This window comes from Penicillium odoratum (assembly GCF_028828045.1).
Source record: "Penicillium odoratum strain IBT 22623 chromosome Unknown utg000008l_segment0_segment0, whole genome shotgun sequence".
Lineage (NCBI taxonomy): Eukaryota > Fungi > Ascomycota > Eurotiomycetes > Eurotiales > Aspergillaceae > Penicillium > Penicillium odoratum.
In genome coordinates this window covers 398,507-425,628 of record NW_026643150.1, presented here as the reverse complement: position 1 = coordinate 425,628, position 27,122 = coordinate 398,507, and the positions used below count along the sequence as shown (strand labels likewise).

The following is a 27,122-nucleotide window of genomic DNA, read 5'->3' as shown; positions in this document are numbered from 1 at the left end:
AATCCGTAATTTAAGGATTTATCATATAATTTAAATTGGTTCACAATGTTCATTAGCCTGTTGCAGATCAAAATAGATGGATTTACACATTATTGGAATAGAGGTCAGATCACATTTAAAATCTTGGAATGTTCTATATACTTAAGCACAGCACTTGCACTGAATCTACACATAAGCCATCGCATCAGTCGAAACCTGCTTCGAACCCTCCCCTCGTTCAAACTGAACAGAATACTGAACCTCTTTCCGGATAACCATCCTATCCGGATCATCTTCAGCAGGCCCCTCATCCTTGCGAGCATACTGTCTATGTAACTGAGGCATAAGCTCCAAAGCATCAGACTCGAACTCCAGAGCAGAACCACCTTGATCCCGAACGCCAGCTTTCCCTTTATCAACCTTGACAGGTTTCTTAGAGCCTCCAAGCGGGAACATAGATCGCCGAACAGGTGCCCGTACATCCTCAGCACCCTCAGTACCCTCAATACCATGCATCCGTGCAGAATTCTTCAGCAGACCCGCATCATCACCCACACCCCTATCACAGCCATCCTGACAAAGCTTTTCTTTCGACCCAGACCTCAACAATGCCCCTGTTGCTGTCCCCGCTCTCTTCCTCCTAACCCGAGACAAAGACCTAGATCTAGATTCTGCATTTGAGCCAGACCCAGACCCGGATTTGGAACTCTGTTTTGTGCCTCTTGATCGTGATGCGGAGGCACTACTCTCCAAGCTGGAGTCGCCCGCAGTCCCATAATTAGTGCTCACAGCAGCCATGAACGGTCGAAGGCAGAAAACGCTACACGCGACAAGAGCGTAGTGCAGTTCGACCTGTAGCCAGAGGGTAGGCTCGACGGCTGCCAGGGTGACGTCGTTATCGGCGAGAGCGGAGTGGAGGGCTGAGATATGAAGGACGGAAAATACTATTAGACTTTCAGGGCATCAGCTTTTCTGCCGAAACCATAGTAAGACCCGGAGTGAGATTGATACTATACGCACGGAAATCTGAATATAAATGCAAAGCCTATTCCTAGCTTGCGTTTGGCAGACATGAACAGTCCTTTGAGAAGAGCGACAGCTAATGAGAAGAGGATGATTTCCGTGATCACATCGACGGCAGCTATGAACTGCCATCGTTGGTACTTTATGGGTCAGATTAGCATAATTTAACCCGTGGATTCAACGCATGCAAGACTTACCAAATTCCGACACTGACCACCCTGTATCCTCCACGGGCTATTAAGTTCACAATTAACCAGCAAAATAAAAACAGCAGGTATAAGCCACGCCGTGCACAAAGCGAGTGTTGCCCACGAAGCCCAGTTATGCGGTTTTTGAGGCGTGAGACGGAGATAGATAGCGACGACGCAGCATTTCGAGAGATAGATTACCACCAGTGCAAAAACGTCGCTTGTAGCGATTAACTAGTTGATTATTAGGTTCTTGATACGGATAATTGTAATAGATAGGACTTGCATACTGTCTGGATCTGACTGAGTCGGGGTTCATTTAGTAAAGAGAGGGATGTGCCAAAGCCGCGAGAACATGCGTAGAAGACGAGGATTGATTGAATGATGCCGATAGCCTGACATTTGTTTAGCTTTGTTTTTAATTGATGCATCAAGATCTCAAGAACTTACAGTTGCACCCAGAAGAACAATATCATCTCGTGCGAGTGGCGGCATCAGCAGTAAACGCACATATAGTCGAATTAAGCAACAGACGAGAGAAACCACCAGCCCTAAGGCGGCTGTTATTATTATCCACGCCCCATGGTGAAAGTCATCAACTACTTCGAATGGTGGCGATTGACCTGGGGGTACATAGGGGCCCATGGCAGGAGCAATGGATGTAGAGAGCTAGGTTCGCTATATCCATGGAAATGAAGAGTAAGTTTCAGGAACCACGAGTCAGGATCAGGCCTTGCAAGGCAAGTGACATAGGCCCGAGATCGCAAAACCAATCAATGAACAATATTGATATATCACCCGGTGATCGTAGAAGCCGATAGCCGTGGGAATCACAACTCGGGACGGGATCCTAGTTGTTGTATACCAGTATGACTGAGCAGCTCTAGCCCACGTAAAGCAACCAAGTAGAGTTTGTGGCAAATTATCGACGCATCCCTTCGCAGTGATTAAGAGTCAGAACGAAAAATTAAATCACATTTGTGCATACTATTTAGCCAATATCATACAAGGAACTGGACTAGCGACTCCCTCACGTCGTGGACTCCAGCGACCGAGCACATATCCTCGGCGCAGGCGGCAGCTGCCATTCCGACATTTCGGCGTTGATCAACATGGAGTTATGCATTCGTGGATCCCGCGGACAGCTCTCCGATAGGGCCATGTGGCTCGATCCCTGGGACAAACATGTGAGGGAGGATGCATTTTGCTAGTATCCTCGGGTTGTGACATTGGGGTTGAGTAGAGGGCTTGGGGTTTAAGCATCAAGGGATGTATGCAGGGATTACAGGTTATGCCAAGATAGTCGGGCGCACTATTGAACGATACTTAGAGAAAAGCAAAGATGTCTTCGAATTCTAGATCTTGTCATTAGCAAAGAAAGAATTCAAAAATAAGTAGACACGTAGAGCAGCAAGCCACAGGATCTCGAGTGATCATAGACATGGGTCTGTCAGTTGCCTGCGGGAAGGGTCGCTGCATCCCTGGCATGCAAGGCGCCGATAGCTTCGAAGCCCATTCCTCTGACTTATTTTAGTTCAAGGGATAGCAATCAGTATGGCTCTAGCGGGTCCAAGCCCAATGCAACCATTGAATCTAACAACAGATGTGTCGAACCTGTGTTTGGGGATTTTCCACATGGCGTGGAATTTTCCCCATGCCTTGCGGCCACGTCGATACCACGCTTGAAGCCTGCAATGTGACACCCGGCGCCCCCAAACTATCAAAAATGAAAACCAAAACAAAGAAAACGGTTTAGCTCCTTCTCCCTGTAACTACTTCTTTCGGTTTAGTATAGGTCTTCTGGGTGGCCGACTTGCCCCCCTCGTTCAGCAGGGGCTGCTGTATCTCTTATATTGTATCGTTGACTGCACATGCAGTCACTGGGAAAATTGATTTCTTCGAACACAGACTGCTATTGAATTTGAGCCGGTTGCTTTTGTGAGGTTTTGTTTTACTTGAACCCTATTGTCGAGGCATGGTAATTTATTGGTCTTACGATGCCTCTCTCTCATAGGTCCAGGAATGAGTCTCAGATGTCTGGTAGCCTGATGGACGATGTGGAGGACTTTCCGCAGAAGGCTTCTAAGGGCCTTGTTGAGCCTCGGTATATGGGAACAATCGCTGATCAACGCGATATGAGTGCGCTAGGACGCGTACAGGTTCTGCGAGTAAGTTGGGTTCTTTGCGGTTGTTGACATTGCTAACATTTGGCAGAGAAATTTTCGATTTATTTCGATCGTTGGATTTGGATGTACTCTAATCTGCACATGGGAGGTTATCTTGACGTTAGTTGATGTTGCCAACTTTACACTGATCAAGATTGTACTGACAAAAGAATAGATTGCTGTCATCTGGATTGACTGATGGTGGTACAGCGGGTTTGATTTGGGGGTTCATTGGTGTTTCCACGGGGTTCACTCTCGTGTATGCGAGTATAGCTGAGATGGCCTCAATGTAAGTGAAACTGAAAGATACAACTCGGTTGGCGCTAACTCATGTAGGGCACCAACTGCTGGCGGACAGTACCACTGGGTGTCAGAATTTGCTCCGCGACGTGGACAGAAATTCCTCAGTTACATCACAGGTAGGAGCCTGGTATCACGGGACTTGACGCAATAGTATTGACATGTTTGTAGGATGGCTCTCTGCGATGGGCTGGCAATGTGCCATTGTTTCCATCGCATATCTGGCCGGCACAATTATCCAAGGCTTAATCGTGTTGAATCATCCCGAGTACGATTTCCAACGATGGCATGGAACAATGCTAGTAATTGCCATCTCGTCATTTTCGATCTTGTTCAATACTTTCTTGGCTAAGAACCTGCCATTTGTGGAAGGGCTGATTCTGATCATCCATGTCATTGGCCTCTTTGCGATCATCATTCCACTATGGGTAATGGCACCGCGCAACAATGCTTATGCTGTGTTCACTCACTTCAATAACGGCGGTGGCTGGGATAATTCCGGAACTGCGACTCTGGTTGGCCTCTCCACCACCATTACATCCATGTTGGGGTACGACTGCTCTGTCCATATGTGTAAGTTTGATTAACTCTCCAGAGCCTGTTTCAAGCTAACACCATATAGCGGAAGAAATCAAAGATGCATCAGAGACGCTGCCCAAGGCCATGATGGCCTCGGTCGCAGTCAACGGAGTGTTAGGGTCCATCATGTTGGTCACGTTGTGTTTCACCTTGGGCGAAGTCAACACAGTACTGGAAACTCCAACCGGGTACCCATTTATTCAAATATTCTACAACACGACCGGCAGTCTAGCAGCTACCAATGCCATGACAGCAGTTCTTATAGTGACACTGACCGCCAGTACCATCACCGAAGTGGCCACAGCATCGCGACAGCTCTGGTCATTCGCCCGGGATGAAGGGATTCCATTTTCATCCTTCTTCGCATATGTAGGCCAATAAACCCGCCAGATTTTTCAAATCAACCCAGCTGACTGTACTGGCAGGTTACACCGGGATGGAACATCCCTCTCAACTCCGTGATGGTGTCCCTTGGAGTCACGGTTCTCCTTTCGTTGATCAACATTGGATCTGAAGTGGCCCTCAACGCCGTCATTTCTCTGACGATCACGTCGCTCATGTCGGCCTACATCGTCTCTATTGGTTGTGTGTTGTTGAAGCGACTTCGTGGCGAATCACTCCCACCTCACCGTTGGTCCCTGGGCCGATTTGGCATGGCGGTCAATACCGGGGCCTTGGCTTTCCTGCTGCCAATTTTTGTTTTTGCCTTCTTCCCACTGTCGACGCCTGTGACACGTGAGACGATGAATTGGAGCGTGGTCATGTACGCTGGCGTCATTGGATCGGCGACGATCTACTATTGGGCCAGAGGACGGCATCATTTCGTTCCACCCGTAGCATTAATCCAGAGAGAGGGTTTCTAGCCTATGTTGGTGGTTATCGTCGATGTGAAATGCATGGTGTGGTAAATAGTGGTAAATAAAAAGTTATTTCTTCCCTCTTTGCTGACTCGATGCCTTGTACATTAATCAGCATATTTTTTTTTTCAAACGCAGTGACCTCGGGATGATGAGAAAACCCGGGTCCATCCTGTGCACGGTAGCAACTACTAGAGAAACCTCGGAACAAATTGGACACGCAACCGAATATTTTCGCAAATCTAAGTTATCAGATGGGCTGTTATGTACTGAGCGCTGCCTAAGACGAGTAGGTGTGACAGCCTAAATGCAAATATCCCTTGGGCTCGGAACACCTGCCGAGAACCCGTAAAGCGAGGAGGCTTCGATCCCGTCTCTAGAAAAGATCTTTGGAGGAAGCTAGGGAAGGCATAGACTTTCTAGAACGACCCACTGGTAACGTCTTTACCGTGTCAATGGGAACATTTGTACCGAGAGACCAGGCTAGATCGAGAAAGAACCAGGAAGTGGACCAAGACAAGCTAAAAATTTCCCCCTTTTGACCAAGAACGAATCAGATAAGGTAAGGGGTTCCCGTGTTCTGGTACGACGTACAATCTGATTTGATTGATAGGGAATTACATAATCGGTTGGCACGATCCGGTGTCGGCCCACTCATAGTTCTCCTTTTCTTGTTCTTTTTCTTTTTCTTTGGGCTTTTTTTTTTTTTGAAATTGAAATGTTTGAGAAAAATACTTGATCTTACTACATATAGAATAGCCTAATGCTAGGTTAAAAGGAAAAAAAGTACGAACCTTCGAGACCGGCAAGTCTACGGTTCATTTCAGATCCGGTCGGGATAAATGGTAAATGGTCGGCTAATCAATACGGAGTTACGGATACAAGATTTCTAAGATGACCTCTCCAACGCTGCCGACTGGTTTAAATGGTAATGCAAGGTCGATCGTTAAGAGGGTCAAAAATGGAGTTCCCCCATAATAAAAACAAATCATCACTTTATTCAGTAGTCCAATCCCGGAATGATTCCCCGTAACTTTGATTTCATAACCCGGTGACGAAGGAATGTGGCAAAATCAGATAATTTCCAGATCCGAATCTGGTTTGCGCTTCCCGTAATTTTCCTTGACTTCATTTCCTTCTCCAAAAGTGAGACCTCGCTACGAAGCTACTCTAATCTCTTCCCCCGTCTGGAACCGAATTCCGGGTCCACTGTCTACACCCTCAAAAACGAACCGTGTCCCCCGAAAAGTCCTCTCTCCGCCACTTGACGTTTCCGTTCTGGCGGCCATACCCGACTTCCTCCCCATATCCCTCGGTACTTCTTTCACTCTTCATGGGTATGTGATATTTCCCTGTCCACACATATCATATTCCCTCTAAGCTCCCCTTTCCATAGTCCACGCCGTCGACGCCATGCCTACAGCAACCCTCGCATTGGGTCGTCCCCGCAAAGACACCTTCCAAGAGATTCCTGTTACCTCGACCTCCCACCCAGATAATCCCATCCCAGAAGAGCCGCGTGGGGTACGAGCCCTCTCGGTCACCGATTTCACCTTCAATGGCTTGGCTTCGTCGGAATCCGAATCCAATGGCTCCAACTCTCCCTCTACCCCACTTACGCCACCCGATACTCAGAGCGAAGAAGAGGAAGATCTCAAGTCCAATGGCCGACGACGACGGGCCTCAACCATCCTCATCTCGCAGAACTCCGAGGACATGAGAAGGGTGCTGGAGAATGTCGGCACCAGTGGTACACAGAAGATCCAGTCCATGTGCTGCGGTGGCGGTTGTTGCCGAGGTCGGCCACTCCAGGCGCTGGATGGCCCAATCTCCGGATTCAATTCGATCACTCCTCCCGACAACAAGGCTTTTGCTAGTTTGAAACTGGATTTGAACCTCCTCACGCTGGACAGTGAGCTCTCTAACCTCGCCCCGCTCCCCGAGAAGACGGTTTCTTTCGCGTCCGCCCCCGCATCTGCTCGGCATTTGCCCTCGGGGCCATCTGACCACCCCCCGCAATTCGTTCAGCCCCATCCTCCTTATGAAGTCTACCGTGCGCCTCTCCACTCTGCGCGTGAGTTGACAAATGGTGGTGCGGAAAAGCGTACCTACCACTTTGATATTGATGTCACCGACTATCCCGCCGAGAGTGGAATGGTCGATTTCGTAGTTGGAGGTGCCATTGGTGTGTGCCCAAAGAACAAGGATGAGGAAGTCGAAGATCTTCTCGATCTGCTGTGTGTGCCGAGGTCGATGCGTGATAAGAAGGTTCTTATGCGCACTACCAATGGCCGCTGGCCTACTATCTGGGGTGACGACAAGCCCCGAGAGCTCATCACAACACGCCGGGAGGTGCTGAGCTGGTGCTCGGATATTCAGAGCTATGCCCCAACAAAGGCGCTGTTCCGACTTTTGGCCGAATACACCACTGAGGAGAATGAGAAGAAAGTCTTGGAGTACCTTGCATCCGCACAGGGCCAAGGTGCTTTCTGTGACCTTCGGACCAGTTCCCACGTCACCATGACCCAGTTGCTACACGCTTTCCCGTCTTCTCACCCTCCTTTGGATCACCTTCTTTCCGTTCTCAACACGCTGATGCCTCGATTCTATTCCTTGTCCCAAGATCCTATGATCTCTTGTCGGTTCAAGGGCACTGAATGTCGCCGATTGGTTGAAATCGCTGTGACTGTCGCTGATTCAAACGACTGGCGCGGTGGCCAGCGAACCGGCGTGGGATCTGGCTACCTTGAGAAGCTGGCTCAGCGAGCCATCCAGGCCGAAGCAGCTGGCGAGAAGATTGATATCCATATACCCATGTTCCGCGGCCTAATGGCCAACCCACTTGCCACTCGTTTTGCGTCCGATGGCCCAATGCTTCTGATCGGTGCCGGTGTGGGAATCGCCCCATTCCGTGGTTTCGTCCAGCGTCGTCTGCAGTCCGCCAACTGTGCTAACAAGGTCTGGGTGCTTCAAGGTGTGCGCGACTCATTACTTGATGAGCTCTACAGCGGCGAGTGGGGCGTTCATGAAGACAAGGTTCGTACTGTCGTACAGAGCCGTCGCGGTGAGAGCCGCTACGTCCAGGAAGAGGTCCGCCACCAAGCCGACTTGGTTTGGTACGTAATCAACGCTCTGGATGGCCGTGTCTTCGTTTGCGGCAGTGGAAAGGGCATGGGTGAAGGTGTCGAGGCTGCTTTGATCGAAGTCTCTATGGCCAAGGGCAACCTGAATGCCCAGGAGGCAGAACTGTTCTGGCAGCGCAAGAAAGAAGCCGGCCAGTACATTGCCGAGACTTGGTAATCAAATTACCTGTACTCTCAAAGAGGTCAATCCAGATGTCCTCTTTCCTAGTGTCATTTCACACCATTCTCTATCCCAGCAATACCCACTGTACATATTGGGGTCTTGCATTCATACACCGGGATTTGTGCATTTGTCTTTCTGTACAGACTTGTGATATTCTGTGTCAGGGCTATCTACCCAATCACTCATTTAAGTCTCTTTTGATTCATGCATTTTAGCGGGGGTTTTTCGGTTTCCTTTTGAATACTCGTCATTTTTTTTCCTTTCAGCTTTGGTATGGTTCCTCATTTCATCTCTGGTTCGGGGGAAAAATCAGCATGTGCTTACATGTAAATTATTGTGGTATTATGGTCTATCTATCTTTAAAATATGAATTGAATACCCACAAGACATCTTTCCAATAAAAGCAGTAAGCAGTAATATTTGAACGTACGCGGAGGACTATCGTCAGTATTGGGCACTGATAGAATCCATTACAATATTTATAAAATCTTTACCCTGTCTCATAGAAAGAATCTAAGTTTCACAAGAGCAAGAGCTGGAATTGAACAATGGATTTATCAGTTATGCCTAATCTCACCAAGTGTAAGGTACATCTGAATAGCCTAATTTGCAATAACCATGAGTTCAGCCACAAAATGACCGACCAATCTACCATACCCACACTTGATTTGAGATTAATAAATAATTAGATCCATCGAGAAGATGATATTGAAATGCTCTAAGAAAAAACACCAACCCAGAGGGACTCTCCTCTTACAGCTGTTTTGACTGCGGGGAATCTCCTATGAGTTGATGGTTCCCCAATTACCCCAACCAAGTACGCGGGGACTCAGTGGGTCAAAACATTGGTGCAGCTTGTGAGTGTTTACCACTCGACCCTTAAACTTGATTCTAGTCCATCTACCCCTCTGTTATTTAGTATATCTGCTTTTTGACGGCCCTTGATTGGCTAGGTCTTTGGATAAGGTTTCCTCTCGGTCAAGTTCCTGAGTACCCACTACAGTATCTACTTGGGGTAGCTTCTATCTATGCTTCCCCTCATGACTTGCTTCCCCTCATGATTATTCTCATCATTCGCTAGCATCACCGGAATTCTATCTAAGTGGGTCAAAGTACAATGATACCCAACGTACCACTTCGTCATATGTGCATATTAAGCCTTTTTAGCTTGGTAGACCCTGCATAAATATCAGCTGACCTTCAAATCATTGGTCAAGGCTCGCGATTGCTTATCACTTCGGGGTTTGACTGTAGGGGCCAATTTCAAGGTTGTGCCACCTGTTATGCTGTCCAAATGGCCCTCTACCTTAATTTTGAAAGCACAGATGGAGTAATAAAATCCCGAGCCTTGGAATATTGACAATTGAAAACGAAAGAAATGAGTCTTTTTGTCACTTCAACACGTGAAGTAAATTAAACTGCATCGAACGACAACTGAGAAAAGCATTACCCCCATCCAAAATAGATATTTATCAAGAATCCTCCGAGAACATAACGCAAACATCCCACAAAGCCACAACGCCAGAAATTGGAAAAGAAAAAAAAAGAGAAGAAAGAAAGGTTAATAATCATGAAGAGCCCTCGGCACCAGGCCAATAGGCATAGCCCCACCCATAACGGGCGCAGAATGTTGCTGGAACAGCGCAGGTCCCGAAAACGCCGCCTGGCCCGGTCCAGGCCCATACCCCGGCATCATCTGATCGAAAACCCCATAGCTATCAACGACAGGCTCCATTCCACCCGGCGCCGGAATGAGCTGACTCAGATCCAAGCTCTCGGTGCGCGGGAACATGGCACTTTTCATAGCCTGCGCACTCGGCGAGGACTGATGGTCATTCGCGGCTTCGGAATATCGGCGCTGGACTTCGCCGACGATAAAGGCGATTCTGTAGGAGAGGTGATCGCTGCTTGGGGCAAGGTGGAGGAGGAAAGCGCGGACTTGATCGATTAGTGGATCGGAGGGGTTGTAGTCGCAGAGTGTTAGCGCGGCGTAGCCGAGGATGTAGTAGACGTGGTCTATTAGGCCTGGGGCGGCGGAGAAGCGGGTTTGCATTGAGCGGGAGATTATTAGGCGGGCGTTGTTGCAGATTTCCGTGACGAGGCGGTCTGAATCTTGGATTCGGGTTGCAGTTCGGTGGAGGAGGAGTTGGCAGAACCAGATGCTTAGTTCGAGGGTTGATTGGCCATCGCTTGCTGGGGGTTTGTTAGTGTTGGAGGTTTGATTTGGGGGGGTGGGGTGGATGTACAGAGGAGGTGGGCCCATTCCATTTTCCAGCGTTCTAGTTCTTCGTATTCGAATTCGGCAAATTGAAGGCGCTGGGGTGTGTTTTGGAGCTTTAGCGTGATTCGGTAGAGGGAGATTTCGGCCACGATGCGTCCGTCTTCGGGGGTGGCTCTGGGGTGGTCTAGGATGCGAGAGCAGTGGTCGAAATATTGGGCTTGAACGTTGACGGTACGTCCGTAGCCGAGTGCGGAACTGGGTTTGATGTTAACCTTGGAACAAGTGGTCATGTTAATGGAAGGGAAGAGCTCACTGTAAATGAGTAAGACAGAAGCTGTTCCACAGGCGCATTTGAGGAAGCATCTCGCCGGGCAAGACACCTTTGGCCGGTGGAGAGTGAAGAAAATTGAAGGAAGTCAAGGCATGGTTGATTGAGATCCCGCTCAACAACCAGGCGTCCATGAAGCCTTCTTTATGGCCAGAAGTAGGATAGAGACAGAGTAAGGCGAGGGCTTGTAGCAAGTCGTTCGTCAAGGGAGACTTTCTCCAAAGTGTTTTAGTGACCGCATGTTGAACTTGGAGTGCGATCTCATGAGTAGTATTTGGAGGCATTCCCGGTAGATATCTGGAAGCAAGCAGGCAGGCAGTATTAAAAAGCAGAGGATTTGTCCGCTGAATATTTGATGAATGATCTATAGAGACCCAGGGGCTGAAGTAATCCACAAAGCTGAGGTTGGTCAGTGCAATTCACGACCAGACGAACTTGACTCGACTCACAGTTCGATTAGTTTCAATGATAACTTAGCATCTACAATCCCCTGGGAGACAACATCACCCAGGAGTTCACCTTCGGCAGGGAACTGATCCCTCTCGCCGAAGCATTCGACTTGTAAATCGCGAATGAATTGAACGGGTTTTAAAGTGAAACCCGGACCACTGTCGTTGGAATCGTCTATACTGTTATTTCGTGACGGGAAGTTCGGGCTGCTAGTGGTGGGTTGATTAACCATCTGTCGCATAAGATGGATCATCTCCCCCATGCCACGCTCTAGAGATACAAGTCGCTCCTCGATGGAGGGAATGGCTGCATTGGCATCCGACCAGGTAGATGAATTGTCCTGGTATCGATCGGGAGTTTCCGGCAGCTCACATTCAAGCCTTTACAAATAAGAATTAGTTCCTGGTGGAGCGATCCATCATGGCTGGGTGCATTGGGAATTGAAGAAGTCGGATGATTTGGACCAGCACAAACCTGAGCGAAAGACAGCGACGACATGCGTGGCCCCGAGGATCAAGGTCACAGCGAGTCTTCAACTTGCGACATGTATTGCACGCGGTCATGGAGCGACGGATCCGACCCCGGGGGCGAGAATCCTGGCCGACCGAGTCAAGTCGGTGACCATCATCCGTGGCAGCGATGCTTTTCGTCTCCCACGACGAAGCGCTATGAGAAGGCTCTGTTCGCGTCATTGCAGAAACTGAAAGTGGATAAATATTAATCGTGAATCATTTGGTTGGAAAGAAGAATAGAAGATCCGTTGATCAACAATTGGACCCTTGCCAAGAGGTTTCAAGTGCAACGAAGATCCTTTGAAAAAGGAAAAGGTGGAGAGGCGAAGGCTTATAACAGATATCAGCAAAAATACGACAGCCAATTGCGACAAGCCACTGATTACTGACGATATCATCGACTCCGCCAGCTGCGCAGGTACGTGATCCACTTGAAGCGGACCTGGGGTAATTCCCACGGCCTCCACCAATCCCAAGGTTTCCCGTGAGCTTCTAGAAAGAGGATGATGGCCGTGCCTGCTTCTAGGCGAGAGGGGGTTTGGGATTAGTTTGATTACGCCCCTGGTTCTCGAAAAGCCGATGTGAACCGACAACGTTTTCCGGGAGAGGGGTTAAAGAGGTTTAGAGGAGTTAGAGAGTTAAAAAAGCAAAAGTGTGTGGTAACTATTCTAGATCGGATCTACTGGGGCAAACTCTTATCGTGGTAAAATTATCATATAACAAGTTTAATTATATTTATATTTTTTAATAATTTATTTAAATCCCCTTGGATCTAATTCCTACCGGTTTATGGATCCCTGGGGACAGGATAGCGGATATCGCCGTCTTATGATCCCATTACTACGATGTATTATCCCATATGGATTATGGAAGTGGGGTTTCATTATCATATATTCGATAAAGCATGTGCAAGGCCAATTTCATCCAGTCAATGTTGTTAGAATAATCGGGGATTAGGACTCTTCAAAAGCGATGCGACTCTGTAACTTTCTAGACCCGGCTAACACCGGATCGCTAACCGTTTACCTGCTAGTGTGATTCTTCACTGTTCCAAAGATCCCAGGCCTACGTTGCCTGGACGGGAAACGTGGGAGTTGAAATTAATTCCCGGAATGTTTTCTTATCGGAAGTTTTGCTGCTTTCCCGCCCCCAGCCGATTACTGAAGCCGATTGTTCAATCCCTTCCTCTTCTCTTTTTTCTCTCATTCTCTTTTCGTTTTTCCCTTTTTTCAATAAAAAAAATCCCGCATTTGCTTTGTGCAATTTGATGGTAACCGAGGCTCATTTACCGTCCCCACTGGTGCCACTCGTGCCACTCGTGGCTCCACTTTCTTGTGTGGGTTAATATTGCAGATAGTTTAGTGTCTGCCACTGGTAGAAATAGCGTCTTTTGGGTTTTGGATTGCGGGAACGGGACAAGAAGCGGTCTGCAACCGATATGGCCACTCAACTCTGGGGTAAGCCAACCAAAGGCAATCGTTGTCGTTGGTCAGATGAAAGGTTGGGTTGAAATTACCCGAGGTAGGTTTGTCTATTCCATCCCATCCCATGTCTTCAATATCCGCGCCGCGTAAGCCTCGAGGCTTGTGTAGTCATTCCACGGTCCTGCCAAGCCAGATGGTGATAGTTCGAAAGAGTCAAGCAACGCCCAGTGGTCTGACAGACTTAGCCCGTGTCCGTAATCGTAGTTTAGATGCAAGTCTGGCAGGCCCACCGTGGCGGTGGGGACAAGAGAAAGACGGCAATCTTAGCCTGCGCCCGACGTTCTTTGCGGCAGGATCATAATCTGGAAAACATGGAACATGAATGGGACATTGGAGGATTGTTGCAGATGCTGGAGGCGCTTATGCAGACCATCAATTTGCAATTAGACATTGTTGCAGCCAGAAACCTAAGTCCAGGATGATCGGTCCAATCATTGTCCCGCCATTTCGGATTTCGTTCCAGTCATGATCACCGCGGACGGAAGATCCCCCGTGGTTGGATGGGGGCTGTCAGAGGTCAATATATTATTGGCGGATGAGATATTTTCCATTCCGGTTTGCGTTCACACTGCATGGTCGAGAGAACAATCCGGCTTCCATGCATTGAATTGATCAAGCCACTCGCAATCACAATGACGCAATGCCATAATCTCTGAATTGTCAATTCCTTCTGGATTGGTCGCTACTCACAAAGAAAAGCTTTTTCCGAAGATAAGGAAGGCGGACTAGGCCGTCCGCTATATGCCTCAAAGATAAGGAATTATCACGGTTACCGACGCAAAGCGACACCGCCAGTCAAATCACTAGTCAAATCGCGCGAGTTGTCATCTAGTTCAATCAATATCTTGGGGGCGCACCTCGCTTAGTCGATGCGCCGAACCTTGGAAGGCCATATTCTGCTTTTTACCTTTTCGGGGTCGTGGTCCCGATCTTCGATGCTCCACAGAGATAGCAGACTCGGAATAATGCACGGGCGTTCCGAGTGAAAATAGCTCGTTCGGCATCATCCTCGTCCTCCAGTTCGACTCAATTCAATTCACTGTTGATATCGAATTGTTCTTCGTTTTCAATTCGACAATTGCATCAACTCGGACTGTCATCACCTGGGCACTTTGGAAGAACCATAGCTAAATTTGCCAGATAGCAGTGATAGCAGTGTTTGAATAGTGCTGCTGTCATATGTACTTCTCATCCTGGAATTTCGCTCATCGCACTTGTGACCGACACCTGTTGTTCTTGGAAGCATAAGTCAACACGGCCCATGAAAACTCTTTCAAGCTGGCCGTCTCAAGGCATATATTCGTGATATGAAAAGGCTTCAAACACCATTTGTATGGTGTTGAATATCGTGGTCTCGTGGTAATCGATCAGGGTTTAGTTTTCATGTTTTCATGATCGCTGGGATCTTGCGTTGACAAGCACCGATGCAGAGAGTGCACTGTATCCCAACAGTGAGACGTCATATGTCGAGCCAAACAGTGCGCTTGCATCTGGAGACTTCTGACTCTTTCACGCACACTGTTTTGTGAGACTCAGGTTTTGCAATGGGGGTAAGGGGAGTAAGACAACCAAGTCTGCTTCGTAGGAAAATGATCGCCTCGATGTAGATACACGCCAAGTACTTCGATGTGGCTTTGAATAGCCGTGAAATTGATTCAAGAAAGACGAGTACATTGGGAATCTGAGCCTTTTCAGAAAAGTGTCCAACACAGGATGTTTCAGTTCAACATTCAAGTAATCTTCATCTTGTGACTTGGCCGGCAGAGTCGGCAGGGCGCAGATTATATGTAAAGAGGGGACCAAAGCATTCCCGGAGTTGTGGTCTAACTCCGAAATGGTAGGTAGATTGATGGAGTAAGAAGAGACTGTATTGGTCAACTTCTTTACACTAATCATTCATGAGTCATTTCGTTTCGACAAAACAAGTTAGAGCAAGGTTACCTTACCATCGGCTAGACTGTCATATCCGGATTATGCTTGCTTACTGGTTGATAATTCAAACAGATCGTGAGTGGATCCTTAGCCTTTATTCCGTCGTTTTAGTTCCATCAGGCCTCATGACCGATGCCGGGGAGGGATTCTGCAGGAATGCGAAAACTTGACACGTTTCATCATTGCAGAATTCAATCCGAATGAATGAATATCAACTTACATCCGGGTAATCTCCGGGCATATAGGGAACTCCAAGACCGTATCAATTGCGTCTAATACTCTAGAAAGTCCAATGATCCTCGGACCCTTCATAGAGCAGGTACTGTTTAGAAAGGAGTATGCGGGGCTTATCACCAGGGACATAGCCCCGTCTCTCACTCAACTAGTCTTTTCCTTCCGTACTTTCGGTCCCGATGCACTCTGTCTCCTCCTCTATATGTCCCTTCTTACAAAGGCAAATAGAGAATTGAAATCTTTGTTCCAGCCAAGAAGGATGGAGTGAGAAAGAGAGAGAGGGAGAGGGAGAGGGAGAGGGAGAGAGAAAAACATGTCATCTTGTTTATTGTTGATTCAAGTTGCCTATAGTTAAGTAACTATACAAAAAACTGCCCGATTCAGGTGATGGAGCACACGACACTAATCAGAAGATAAGTTGGAATCCGGGAGAATGGTAAGCTATCTGTATGTACCAAAATGGTAGGAAAGAGATAAATAAAGAGTGGGTATGGGTACGTACATCCATGGATGTGTTGGTAGCTAAATAAAGACCAAGCTATCACGAGGACAAACTAGGTGGTTGGATAAACTTTGTAACTTGTCTAGGCCTAGGCCATCAGAGTGGGAACAAATCTTACAAGCAACGCTAGAAGTTTACTAATCTCAAATAGAGAAAGCACAACTACTTGCATGATACATTATCCCAAGGGGAAACTCCATGGAACTGGTCTCTCGGCTTCCAGAAAACAGACGGATATTGCGACGCCACAATTTCATCTCTGACAGATGGCGTTATCTGCATGGCCTGTCAGATTCAGATTTGTGATATTTGTGGCCCTAGCTTAAATCTTTGGCATCATCGGGTGTAACATCATGCCTGGGGCAAACTACGGTCTAGATATCAATAACTTGAACTTCGACATATGATATCTTTTCTAGGTGGACAAACTCGAATCTTGTTTCCTTCTTTGACCCTTGCAGAACCTTTGGAAATGTATCTTGGCAGAAAGTCGGTGGCAGGATGGTGACCACCATATCATATTCTGTACATGTAGCATAACACAGATGTTCATACTAGCTTTGACCCCGTGCAGCTGTCAAGGTTATTCCGATTACTTAATATGAGCAAAAGTAAATGCTGACCGATGATCGATTCCCGTTTCATTTGCCGAATTCCCCAGTTCGCAAAGTACCCAACTATGTACTCCGCGAATGGTTCGAATAGAATCCCCACACGCTTACTGCATTTGGAGAACTCCGTGTCTACGCCATTCCCCAAAAACCAAGTCGGACAGTAAAGATCTTTCGGGATTTTCCAGAAAAGTCAATACAGTAGCCTGAGAAATCACCGTACTAAAACAACATTGGCCAGCTCACCCGGCACTATTGATTTCGCGTAGAACGGTGGGTCCACTCGATTAAATTGATTGAAGGGATTTAATAGTACGATCCAGCACGATCCTATACTTTCACAAGGGTGTTCTCCGCATAACCAAGTTCCTTATGCCTTACTGGGTACATAATCCTAATCTGGAGGTAGATACAAAGTTACAAGGCCACAAGGTTACATGATCGACATCTAGATAAGGACTTACTCTGCAAATGCGATTGAAAACGAACCTGTCACCTTTTTCTCTCCGTGAAAATACCCAAATAATCAATGAAACATAAAAAAAAGCAAGTCAAACTGTAATGGGACCCTATTGGCCAACATAAACTCACCGATCAACACCCTCGCGAACTCCTTGATCTGCACGCGATCGTCAGCAGAACTGACATAAGACAGATCACATTTTCAAAATACCATAAAAATGACAGATCCAAAAACCCCAATCTCAAGAACCGAACCGAGAGCGAAACCCCAAATCAAACCCAACGTGTCGCTCGCATTGTATCGCTGCGGCTGAGACCGTGCACAAGAACGTCATAATTGGATTTCACCGCTATATGACGGGTCATGTACAACACTTTTCTGTCGCCCACGCATAGCATATGGAGTATGGAGTATCCGTATAGGACATAGATGCAGATACAGACAGGGATTAGAATATCCCCGTGCTATGTGGTGCATTTATCCCTGTCGCCAGCGCGTCAGGAAACTTCTTCCCTGCTTTTTCTAGCCCCCGGGCCCCCAGTGTGGATGTGGCTTGCATAACCGCGCCCAATGTTGGGCTGTCACTGACTTCATTTGGTATAGATCATTCTCGGCCCTCGCGGGCTTTGATGTGTTTTCTCTTACTGTACCGATATATGCAGTTATGTGCTGTCCTTTGCATCTGGTTAAAACAAGTAAGAACAGGTAAGAACCGAGTGGGGACTTGGCCTGGTGGTCTCGAAGTGGATGTGTTGTATACTACAGAGTATTTAATTTGACAACCTTACTGATCCCAGGATCTACAGAGAAGTTAATCTTTGCTTCATTCTGCCATGCTGGGACATAACATTATTTGGAATCACTACAGGAATTGCAGGTAGTTAGTTCTCCATTCAAGTTCGCTTTATCAACTATTTGATTTAGTCTCGAAGTTTTGGCGCGTAACAATCCACATTTTAGACTATTAACCCAGCCACAGTCCCAATCCCGAGAACAATTGTCTCAGACAAAGAGACAAAAAAGCAACAAAGAATGGCTCGGCGTATCACCGACTCCAAATCCACGTGGATCTACTCCCCAAACTCAACCTTCTCCAAACCCCCGAGATTACTCCTTATAGTACCAGATTGTCTGTGGATGGAATTCCAGTCCGAAAATTCACATGGCACACCCTTAATCACATGGTACACCCCTACCCCTGTACAGAACTATCGAATTTCTGCGAAACGAAACAAAACGAAACATTCGAAACATTCGGAACGATGAGACAAAAGGATCCTTGTCCGAACATCGTTGATTTCCCATGGTGGGACTCGGGCGAACGCGCCCAAACAATGGGTGTTTCTGACCCCTTTTCTCTGAATTCAAATCAAAAACCAAGTCAAGATTTTCACTGGAACAATTTAAACAATTTAAAAATTTAAACATTTAAACAAATGACAGATGCAACCTGTACAGCGGTAGCAGGTTTCCGGCTGCTAACCGGACGGAACAAACTCTAAGTGCTGTCAGAAGGGGTAGTTCGTTTCTCTAACGATTCTTATTTCATATGGAATTCGACGTCATATGGACGAAAGTATGGGGCATCTCGATCGAATGTTTAAATTTCAAATTCAGGTTTGGCATCTGGGTCAAGTGGGTCAGGTGTGGGAATTTAATTAATTGATCAAATATTGGATGAATTCATTCATTAATATTACAAAGCACCCGGATCCATGGTCAAAGGTTGAAAGGACCCAATATTGAGTTGATCCATTTGTTCAGGAACTTATGATAGGCTGCGTGCAAGTATTTTCCGCTTCTGCTACCCGCGCAACAACGCGGAATACCCGAGTAAGGAATCGGGCCAAATGAAACCAGAAAGAAAAAAGCAAAACGTGACCAGCTGAACATTGATCCTCAGCTTCAGCCGTGATCAGCTGAATATGCTGGAAAAAGTGGTTCCATGCCGCTTCGTAAAACATGATCCACGTTTGCCGTCATGCGTGCAATATTACGAGATCATCTATTACCTGGTGGGGAAGATTGGTAGTTCCCCACCTTGAAATAAGGGAGACGGAATACAAGGGGGAGAAAAGAGAAAAGAAATGAATTACAGTACGCAGTACATCAGAATTGAGATCCTTTGGTTGAAATCTGTAATGATAGCCGATACAGCCGATAGAACGCCGAATAATGCAATTTCCAATGTAATGGTCTGACACGATGCCACGATGCGATGCGTTTTGAAGATACAATGCGATGCGCAACGCAGTTGCAGTGCAAGTGTCGAATCCCGATAAAAAAATAAATTCCCATGAATCCCAAATCCAACCTGTAACAACCCCGCTTGGTAAATAACATATCACATCAGATAAAAAAGGGTATCAAGAAATGATATCTGCAAGGTTCCCCTGTCCTGAACTAGGGGCCTTCTGATAAAGCAAAGTATCCCGCAATCCAGCAAATCGGCAGTCTCGAAACTTGTAAAGAAAATAGAATAAAAAAGACATAGGAGAAGAGAATAATGCCAGTCTATCTCCAGCCCGTGAGTCGTAAGAAAATGGAAGAACCTTCCGGTCGTGAAGTGATCCGAATGAACGCTCGATGCCGTGTATCGTTGTATGCGGTAATAATAGTAATAAAGGCCGTAAGTGAGTTAATGATGATGCGGTATTCGTAAAAATGCTGAGCATGCGCGTCTTGGCATGAGGCGAATGCCAACTCAGACTCAGGACTCAGACCCCTTCGACATCGCTAAAGGGCGAATGCCGCGAATCGTCACCTCCGCCTCGCATCTGGTTGCGCAAAGCAGGGAGTTGTCGCCGCCGGGCATTGATGAACCAATTGCTAATCTAAAATCCTGTCAGCTTTCATTCCAACCCAGGTCCTGTTCCAGTTCCAGGTCATGTTCCTTACCTGGCTTATTGAAAGACCAGTCCGAGTCATGAACTGCTGCTTATCTTCTTCGCTAGGATAAGGATGATCCAAATGATCATGGAACCAGGTACGCAAGATATCAGTAACAGGCTTGGGTAAGTTTCCCCGACGCCGTTTACTCTTGGGATCAATCTGGTCTCCCATAACTCCGAAATTGGCCTGAGGATGTCCCATCATCGCAGGCGACATCTGCTCCTCCGGGAATCCCATCGGGTGTCCATATGGCACGTGGCCATGTATCATATTTGCACTGTACTGTTCGGGTCTTCGGTCCATCATCTGCGCGGGCATGGCAGCTTGCCGGTACTCATGCGCATAGGGATCAGAACGCGGCGCCATCCTGCTGTCCTGGTAACCCTTTCGATCTGGCATGGATCCCAAGTCTCGGATCGGCGGGAGAATGGGACTGGGTCCTCGTGCGGAGTTCTCGAGCCGCATGTTTAAGTGATCTCCCATGGGCCGTGGGTGTTCGCCTGTACGGGTGGTGTATTCGTGGGGTAGTTCTCCGTAAGGTGCTTTTGGTGACTGGTTTGTGGGGTAGCCAGGGATAGAGCGAGGATCGGCGATTTCGTGACCATGTCCGGATCCAGGACGGTCTTGTGATTGGGGTCGAGAATTATAGTATGAGGAAGAGTCGATCTCGTCGTGTAAGTGAGGTGGGAGAAGCTAGGACGGATAAGTTTTGGTGGGGTTTGTTGGATATTGGATTCATCTCACCTCGCGGAATGATGGGAGTTGTTGAGAATGACCAGCCGGGGGCCGGCTTGCATATGAAATGGCCATGTCGGTATCCTCGTCCAACTCACGGGACTGGGACATAGACAGAGTATAGAGCAAAGAATAAGGTATGGACAACAGCAGTTTCAACAAGGAACAACTATACAGGCGGTCAGCAACAGCAATAGCAATAGCAATAGCTCAGGGTTTAGAGAAAGAAAAGGAACTCACATGGGAAACTGGGCTGATTTACGTTGACATGGCAGAGCCAAGATCAAGCAAGGTTGGAATGGAAGAGGATATGGGATCTCCAAATAATGCAGGGCATAAGTACATTTTAAAATAAACCAGCTGTTACATGTCCATGGAAAGGGAAGAACAGGGGGGGTCCAGAAAAATGACGATCGTGGGCACAAGTGGGTACTGGGAGCCACAAACTACGGAGCCACCACCTACCGTGTCAAGGCATGCAGAGCGGAGAAGAGGGGTGCAAATCACAAGAACCCGGAGCAGTAAGGTTGTCCTTGACAGATAGTGCCAAGGATCTTTGGTTCCTGTCAACCTGGAAATAGTCTGATTTTAGTGCCAGGATCTATCCAGTGGCGTCAGGAACTGTTTCCCTTTCGACGCTAGTGGAAGAATTTGTTATTTTTTTCTATAAGTATTTTCATTTTTGATTTTGAGATTTGATTTTTGATTTATCAAATAACCAATGGTTGGAAATTAGAATAACTTCAACCATAAAACCTGAACCATCAAACACATATTTGGGGTTAACAGATCCATGAAATGCGATCTCCGATTCTGGGCTGGTTTAAGTTTGGAACTAGTACTTGAGAAGAAAATTCAATAAATGATAAATGATTCATGATAAATGATAATTCAAATTTAAAAAATTAATATTAATGTAAATGGATATTTCTATTTTAAAAAATGTTTTTAAATCAGATCCGATCAATCGGTAAGGTCCGGAATTCCCATAGATCCAAGTATCAACACATACCATAGGGGTACATAGTATGGGCAAAATACAGCAGGGGGGGGGGGGGGAGAGAAAGTGGAGAGCGGCATTCTACTAAATGTTCCTGAGTCAAGCTGAACTCAATTAATTCAAATACTTGGAAATCCAGAATCCATAAGATTGCTTTTTTGAGGAGTTATTTTTTTCCTTTTTCCCTTTTTTCCTGGCTTTACCTTTTACTCCGTAACCCAGTGGAGAAATGAATAGTGAGCCCAAGTTTTCCACGTGAATCCAAAATGTAATTTCTGTAATTTCTGTAATTGTATGGTAAAACTCAAAAAGTGGATCATGTAATCCAAGTCTAGCAAGATCACCGCTTTTCTCAGCCCGGGGGAGATGGTTCCACCCTGTCAGACAGTGGACTGGGAACCGATCCTATCACTACTCGTCCCGAGGAGGAGCTTATCCCGGTGGGTTGAATCGATGGGGTGTTTCCTTTTTTTGGGCCGGGGTATGACGGTACACATCCGTTCGATCTAATTTACGAGCCTCTGATCGGTAGCCATGGAGATCGATCGACCACAGGGAGTGCAGCTAGAGGGGTTGGTATCCGTGGTGTGGTGTCTTGGCGTAACCCGGACAGGGATGGGCAGATCGCCTAGGGGTTCTTCAAATCGACTCCACTTCCTTCGAGATGAACCATACAGAGTGTGGCGCACAAGATCCACTCGGTCTTTGGTCTGCCGTACGTCAGATCACTCAAGAATCCGCTTGGATCCATTCATGACGCGACGAGAATTTAAAAGGATATTGGAAATTGAAAAATTGAAGGTGATGGCAATCTGTTTTACCGATTCTGCTCCTTTGGTTCTTTAGGGAATGCAGCTGATTTTCCGGGCAAGCATCATGCATATGACATCTCTTTTCTCTTTTTATTTTAATTTTCTACCATTTGTTGAACCTTTTGATCCATTGGGGTGGGGAAAAGGAAACCTTAGTGTGGCAGACTGACGTGGTTAGATGGCGTCCCCGGGAATTGAGTACCCCTCGATGTGACAGAACTTTGCTTCACACTTTTCCGACACTAGGGAGTTGCCTTGTGCTGATTTGACGTATTATGCGGCTCGCGTCTCGCGTATATCTACTCTGTGCTTCGTACGATTCAGCACGGCAGAGGGAAAAAATTCCCTAGTCCCCACTTGAAGGTCCACCTTGGGCTATCAATAATGGCGCAAGACTCAGTCCAGCTCTCCGGTCGGAGATCCTCAGTGGGGCTGGACAATGGGATGTGCCCACTTGCCAGCCTAGGCATAGGACCGCGAGCTAGTCATTCTCGGATTCCTTGGTCAGTACAGTATTGTGGGAGATAAAATAAAGGTCAAACAACTTGGGACACAGGATCAGGCTCCCCATTATATCCCTACTTTTCGGGATGATCCCTGTCAAATTCCATCAATGTGATACCTAGATCCCGTTGGGGTGCACGACATCTCGGACCTGTTCCGCAGTCGCATCGAACCAACAAACTCCAACTCAAGTAAACTCTGACCATGTAAACTGTCTTAACTAAACAAGGCAATCAACCCGGAGCTTAATCACCAAAGCTAGCCATGGCACGCCACACGATTAACCATTCTTTACTCCACTTGACCAACCCGATCTACCCCCTGTCGGAGCCGGAAAGATGTGGAATTCGGACCCAGCCTCCACGAGGCCTTGGATCTTGATCTGCCTTGTTCTCCCATGAGCGTGATTCGTCCATCATTCAAGGGCGAGATCGCCCGATCTTGATCCTTGCTGATCTTTTTTTTTTTTTTTTACCCATTACTTCATGTCAAGTGACATTTGAATTCAAATCGAAATCAGAATCAATAACGATTAAAAAGACCGAGAGCGAGAACGAGAAAGAAAAAAAAAGCAAATGACCGACAGATTCGTCCGATCCCCACTTTTGGTCTTGCGGGTTCAGGCACGGCAAAGCAACAAGCCAACAGAAGAAAAAAGAAAAATCTCCCATGACAGATCGACTCAAATTTGTAAGATCCGAGATCGTGCATATGGAGTATGCAGATCATCCAGTAAGAATTTGTCATGCAATGCATGCTGCTAACCCGGTACTTGGAACAAGTTACCGTCACTATGGCCGATCCCATTTTTGAGTCGCGGTAAGAGGAACCTTATTTCTGTCGTGACCTACTTATATAGGTAGTTATTTAATCCTTTGGTAGTTCACAAAAGTTCTGCATTTCTGCAGTTGTAGTTTTGTGGTTCTGCCGTACCTAGACTTGTTTCCCGCTCCGTACTACTTTTGTATTTTATCTTGTTTTGTTATTTTGGCTTTTTCTCTTCGTGATTTATCCACTTTTCCGGGTACCTGGGTCAATATAATCTGATCTGATCTGATCTGATCTCATCTTTTGGTTTTAGTTTTAGTTGAGTTTTACGAGAGATTGAAATCACAACTGCATCGGTCAAACACCAAATATCAGTCCGGAATGTGAGTAGTGGCGCCAAACAGCACGGACATTCATAATCAAGGAAATTCTCAAATCCAAAATTCAACTACCGTAGAATCTGTCAATATCACTTGGTTTGGCGGCTTCGGGTTCGGCTCCTGTCACTCAAGTTAAGTTCTTGTCAGTCCCAGCCCCGTGGTTTCTGGGATGATCCTATCCGCTCGAAACCTTATAGCTATCGGTCCACTCTGAATGTTCTATTTCTATAATTTGGTCATTTACGATCCACGGATATAAACTTGAACTTTGGTAGTAAAGTATGTCTTACTGCAATACATCAAACAAGTTACCTCGCTACATGCCAATTGTTCTGCAGCAATCACAAATGCAACGTGGTCTACCAATATTCGACTTGATGCGATTCGCCCCTGCAGGAGACTAATTATCTATCCCACCTTACCATTTCTCATTTCTCATTTCTTGGTCTTCCTGCTGCTACTGTTTGCTTGATATACCAGCAAGGGTGGCCCCAACAATCTGTGGTCGCATCCCTGTCGACCCGGTAACTCATTGACATCGGGCCGCGGGTGTGACCTCCGCCCTACGGCGTGGACCAGCCCCTGACGTATGTGGTGGTATTGCAGCATTATATCACATTCCAGTGGAGTGGTCGGTCTGTCAGTAATGATTGAACCATATTTCCAGTTGTGAGCCTGAGTACATGTTAGAACGTGTGGCTGAAACCGATATAGGTTTATTTCAATTTTACCAGGTCTTGCAGAATGCCCAGGTGGGAAGGGTGGGATCGGTTGTATCTGGAGAATGTCTTCGTCCCCGCATTTTTAGTCTTCTCTTCAATATAGGTGCTATTTTCAGAATTGTGGGTTCAAGGCATATATTTGAATGGCGTTCATCAAATACGTGGATTGATCCCATATGCTCGACGTTGTGGACTAGGTAGGTACCTATATCCTATAAAGAGCCTAAGTGCCCAGGACAGTACGTATGCGACTTACTATGTACACAATGCCTATTGCACGAATAAAACATTGAATCTCCTGCATATCAATAATCATACACATGCAAGTCAGTAGGGTCGTATGTACTGATGAACGCTCATTTTCATTATCGGAAGTCTTTGTAGTAATATACATCTTAGAAGTCAATATCTGGATTGACATCAAGTCCGTAAAAAGTGCAGTATGCTGTGCAACTTGAGTGGTCTCGTACAACATCAAAGCACAAACAAAACAATGAATCCTACGTCGATTGCACTGACTAGTCCCAAAGAGGTAAAGATATCTTTGTTTGACCGCTGTTTTGATGTCCTCACGGCAGGGGGAAACTGACGAGTAAATTAGGCGCTTAGATGAATAGTTGTGAGTGGACTAGACTGCTCGAGGGTTTTTATGTGTTCAGAATTTATGTCACCGATCTAGGTAGTAGTGACCACGCTATTCAAGGATGGCAGGCATGGAAAAGCCCAGGTCGCAACCCAACATAAATCACTCAGCACCTAGGCATGCATATTTTGTGTTTCTTCCTATCTAGAATGAGGTATATTTTTTGACTCTCCAAGCTTAATCTAGTTCTTTCCCAACTCCGCAGACCGCGAAGTAGCCGCCTGAACAGCCTTGTTAACAATCTCTTTGAAGCCCTGTGCCTCGAAGCTCTGCAGAGCAGCATATGTAGTTCCATTGGGACTAGTGACGTTCTTCCGCAACTGACCCGGCTCATCAGACGACTCGACAAGCATCTTACCAGCACCAAGACAAGTCTGGGTAGCCAAACGAGTCGCCTGTTCCTGAGGCAAGCCCAAAGCCGTAGCACTAGCGATAAGATGTTCCACCATAGCGAAAAAGTAGGCCGGTCCGGAGCCTGGATATGAAGAAGTTAGAAAATTCCCAAGCCGACATCCTAGAGTCATTGCTTACCAGAAAGACCAGTCACAACATCAAGAAGCTCTTCCTTGTCCACCCACTCGGTAGCCTTACTGACACTGCTCAAAAGCGCGTTCACGAGCTCCTTCTCTTCCGCGGTGAGGTCGGCGCTCGCATAAGCACCAGATGCACCCTCACTGACGAGCGCAGGGGTGTTCGGCATAACGCGAACAACATGTGCGGAACGTCCGTCAGAGGTTCGCGACCACTCTTGCAAGCTGCTGAGTGTGATTCCGGCGGCGATGCTGACGACAACGGGTAGGGATGCGCGCTGGGACCAGGAAGCGCCCAGCTCCTCGCAGACAACCTTGGTGACCTGGGGTTTGACGGCGATGATGACGATATCGGCATTGGCGCCAGCTTCGGTGTTGTCGGTGGTTGTCTTCACACCCACGGCCGCGAGCTTCTCCCGGTTAACGTCCCACGGCTCGGAAACAATGATGTTCTGCTTGTTGACACCCTTGGTCACGAGGCCGCCGATAATGGCGGAGGCCATGTTGCCACCGCCGATGAAGGCGAGCTTGCTGTCTTGGAGGGAGGGCATTGTGTTGTTTGTGGGGTATGTTAATCGTAGGTTGCTAGTTCAATGTTCTTGATGTTGAAAATCCCCCACTTTGGCTGACTTATCGGAGGTGGGGTACAATGTACGGACAAGCAACAATGTTCCGGTATCGGTTGAAGGGAAAGGATGTCTGAGCATTATATATCGAAATACACAGGAAATGGGGAACTGGTATATTTAAGCTATTCTAAATGCCATTTGACCCCGCAAAATATCAATCATGACACATCGGTAGTGACCCTAGAACAGACACGTGACTGCTTATCGCGCACCGGGCCGGTCAGCCGGGACGCCGCGGCCAGTGTACCAACAGCCATTGTGCCGGCCAATGAGTATTTTAGTAGTTGAAGGATGAAATATTGGGGTAGAACGGGCATTTCCAGGGTATGGATGGATCTAGGGTGTGTATTTAGGGCGGTACATTATATTCTAT

The 27,122-nt window shown here is 47.0% G+C and overlaps 6 protein-coding genes across 6 annotated transcripts; 2 read left to right on the top strand and 4 right to left on the bottom strand.

Annotated features, from left to right (window-relative positions):
• Positions 1–165: 165 nt before the first annotated feature.
• Positions 166–1,835, bottom strand: N7520_010372 (uncharacterized protein; the record flags this gene model as incomplete). Its single annotated transcript, XM_057144305.1, has 5 exons — positions 166–931; positions 1,000–1,142; positions 1,200–1,424; positions 1,481–1,585; positions 1,641–1,835. 5 exons carry the CDS (start codon positions 1,833–1,835, stop codon positions 166–168), a joined length of 1,434 nt encoding a protein of 477 aa, XP_056990059.1.
• A 1,388-nt stretch (positions 1,836–3,223) lies between these two features.
• On the top strand, positions 3,224–5,097 carry N7520_010371 (putative GABA permease; the record flags this gene model as incomplete). Its single annotated transcript, XM_057144304.1, has 7 exons — positions 3,224–3,358; positions 3,405–3,475; positions 3,531–3,644; positions 3,692–3,774; positions 3,827–4,228; positions 4,278–4,603; positions 4,660–5,097. 7 exons carry the CDS (start codon positions 3,224–3,226, stop codon positions 5,095–5,097), a joined length of 1,569 nt encoding a protein of 522 aa, XP_056990058.1.
• Positions 5,098–6,424: 1,327 nt separating this feature from the next.
• On the top strand, positions 6,425–8,391 carry N7520_010370 (FAD binding domain protein; the record flags this gene model as incomplete). Its single annotated transcript, XM_057144303.1, has 2 exons — positions 6,425–6,428; positions 6,488–8,391. 2 exons carry the CDS (start codon positions 6,425–6,427, stop codon positions 8,389–8,391), a joined length of 1,908 nt encoding a protein of 635 aa, XP_056990057.1.
• A 1,567-nt stretch (positions 8,392–9,958) lies between these two features.
• On the bottom strand, positions 9,959–12,088 carry N7520_010369 (Transcriptional activator of proteases prtT; the record flags this gene model as incomplete). Its single annotated transcript, XM_057144302.1, has 5 exons — positions 9,959–10,590; positions 10,644–10,873; positions 10,932–11,345; positions 11,396–11,776; positions 11,871–12,088. 5 exons carry the CDS (start codon positions 12,086–12,088, stop codon positions 9,959–9,961), a joined length of 1,875 nt encoding a protein of 624 aa, XP_056990056.1.
• Positions 12,089–19,851: 7,763 nt separating this feature from the next.
• Positions 19,852–20,872, bottom strand: N7520_010368 (homeobox domain-containing protein; the record flags this gene model as incomplete). The annotated part of the gene is made up of 3 exons (XM_057144301.1): positions 19,852–19,968; positions 20,033–20,719; positions 20,771–20,872. 3 exons carry the CDS (start codon positions 20,870–20,872, stop codon positions 19,852–19,854), a joined length of 906 nt encoding a protein of 301 aa, XP_056990055.1.
• Positions 20,873–25,772: 4,900 nt separating this feature from the next.
• N7520_010367 (pyrroline-5-carboxylate reductase family protein) lies at positions 25,773–26,671 on the bottom strand (the record flags this gene model as incomplete). Its single annotated transcript, XM_057144300.1, has 2 exons — positions 25,773–26,065; positions 26,122–26,671. 2 exons carry the CDS (start codon positions 26,669–26,671, stop codon positions 25,773–25,775), a joined length of 843 nt encoding a protein of 280 aa, XP_056990054.1.
• Positions 26,672–27,122: the final 451 nt, after the last annotated feature.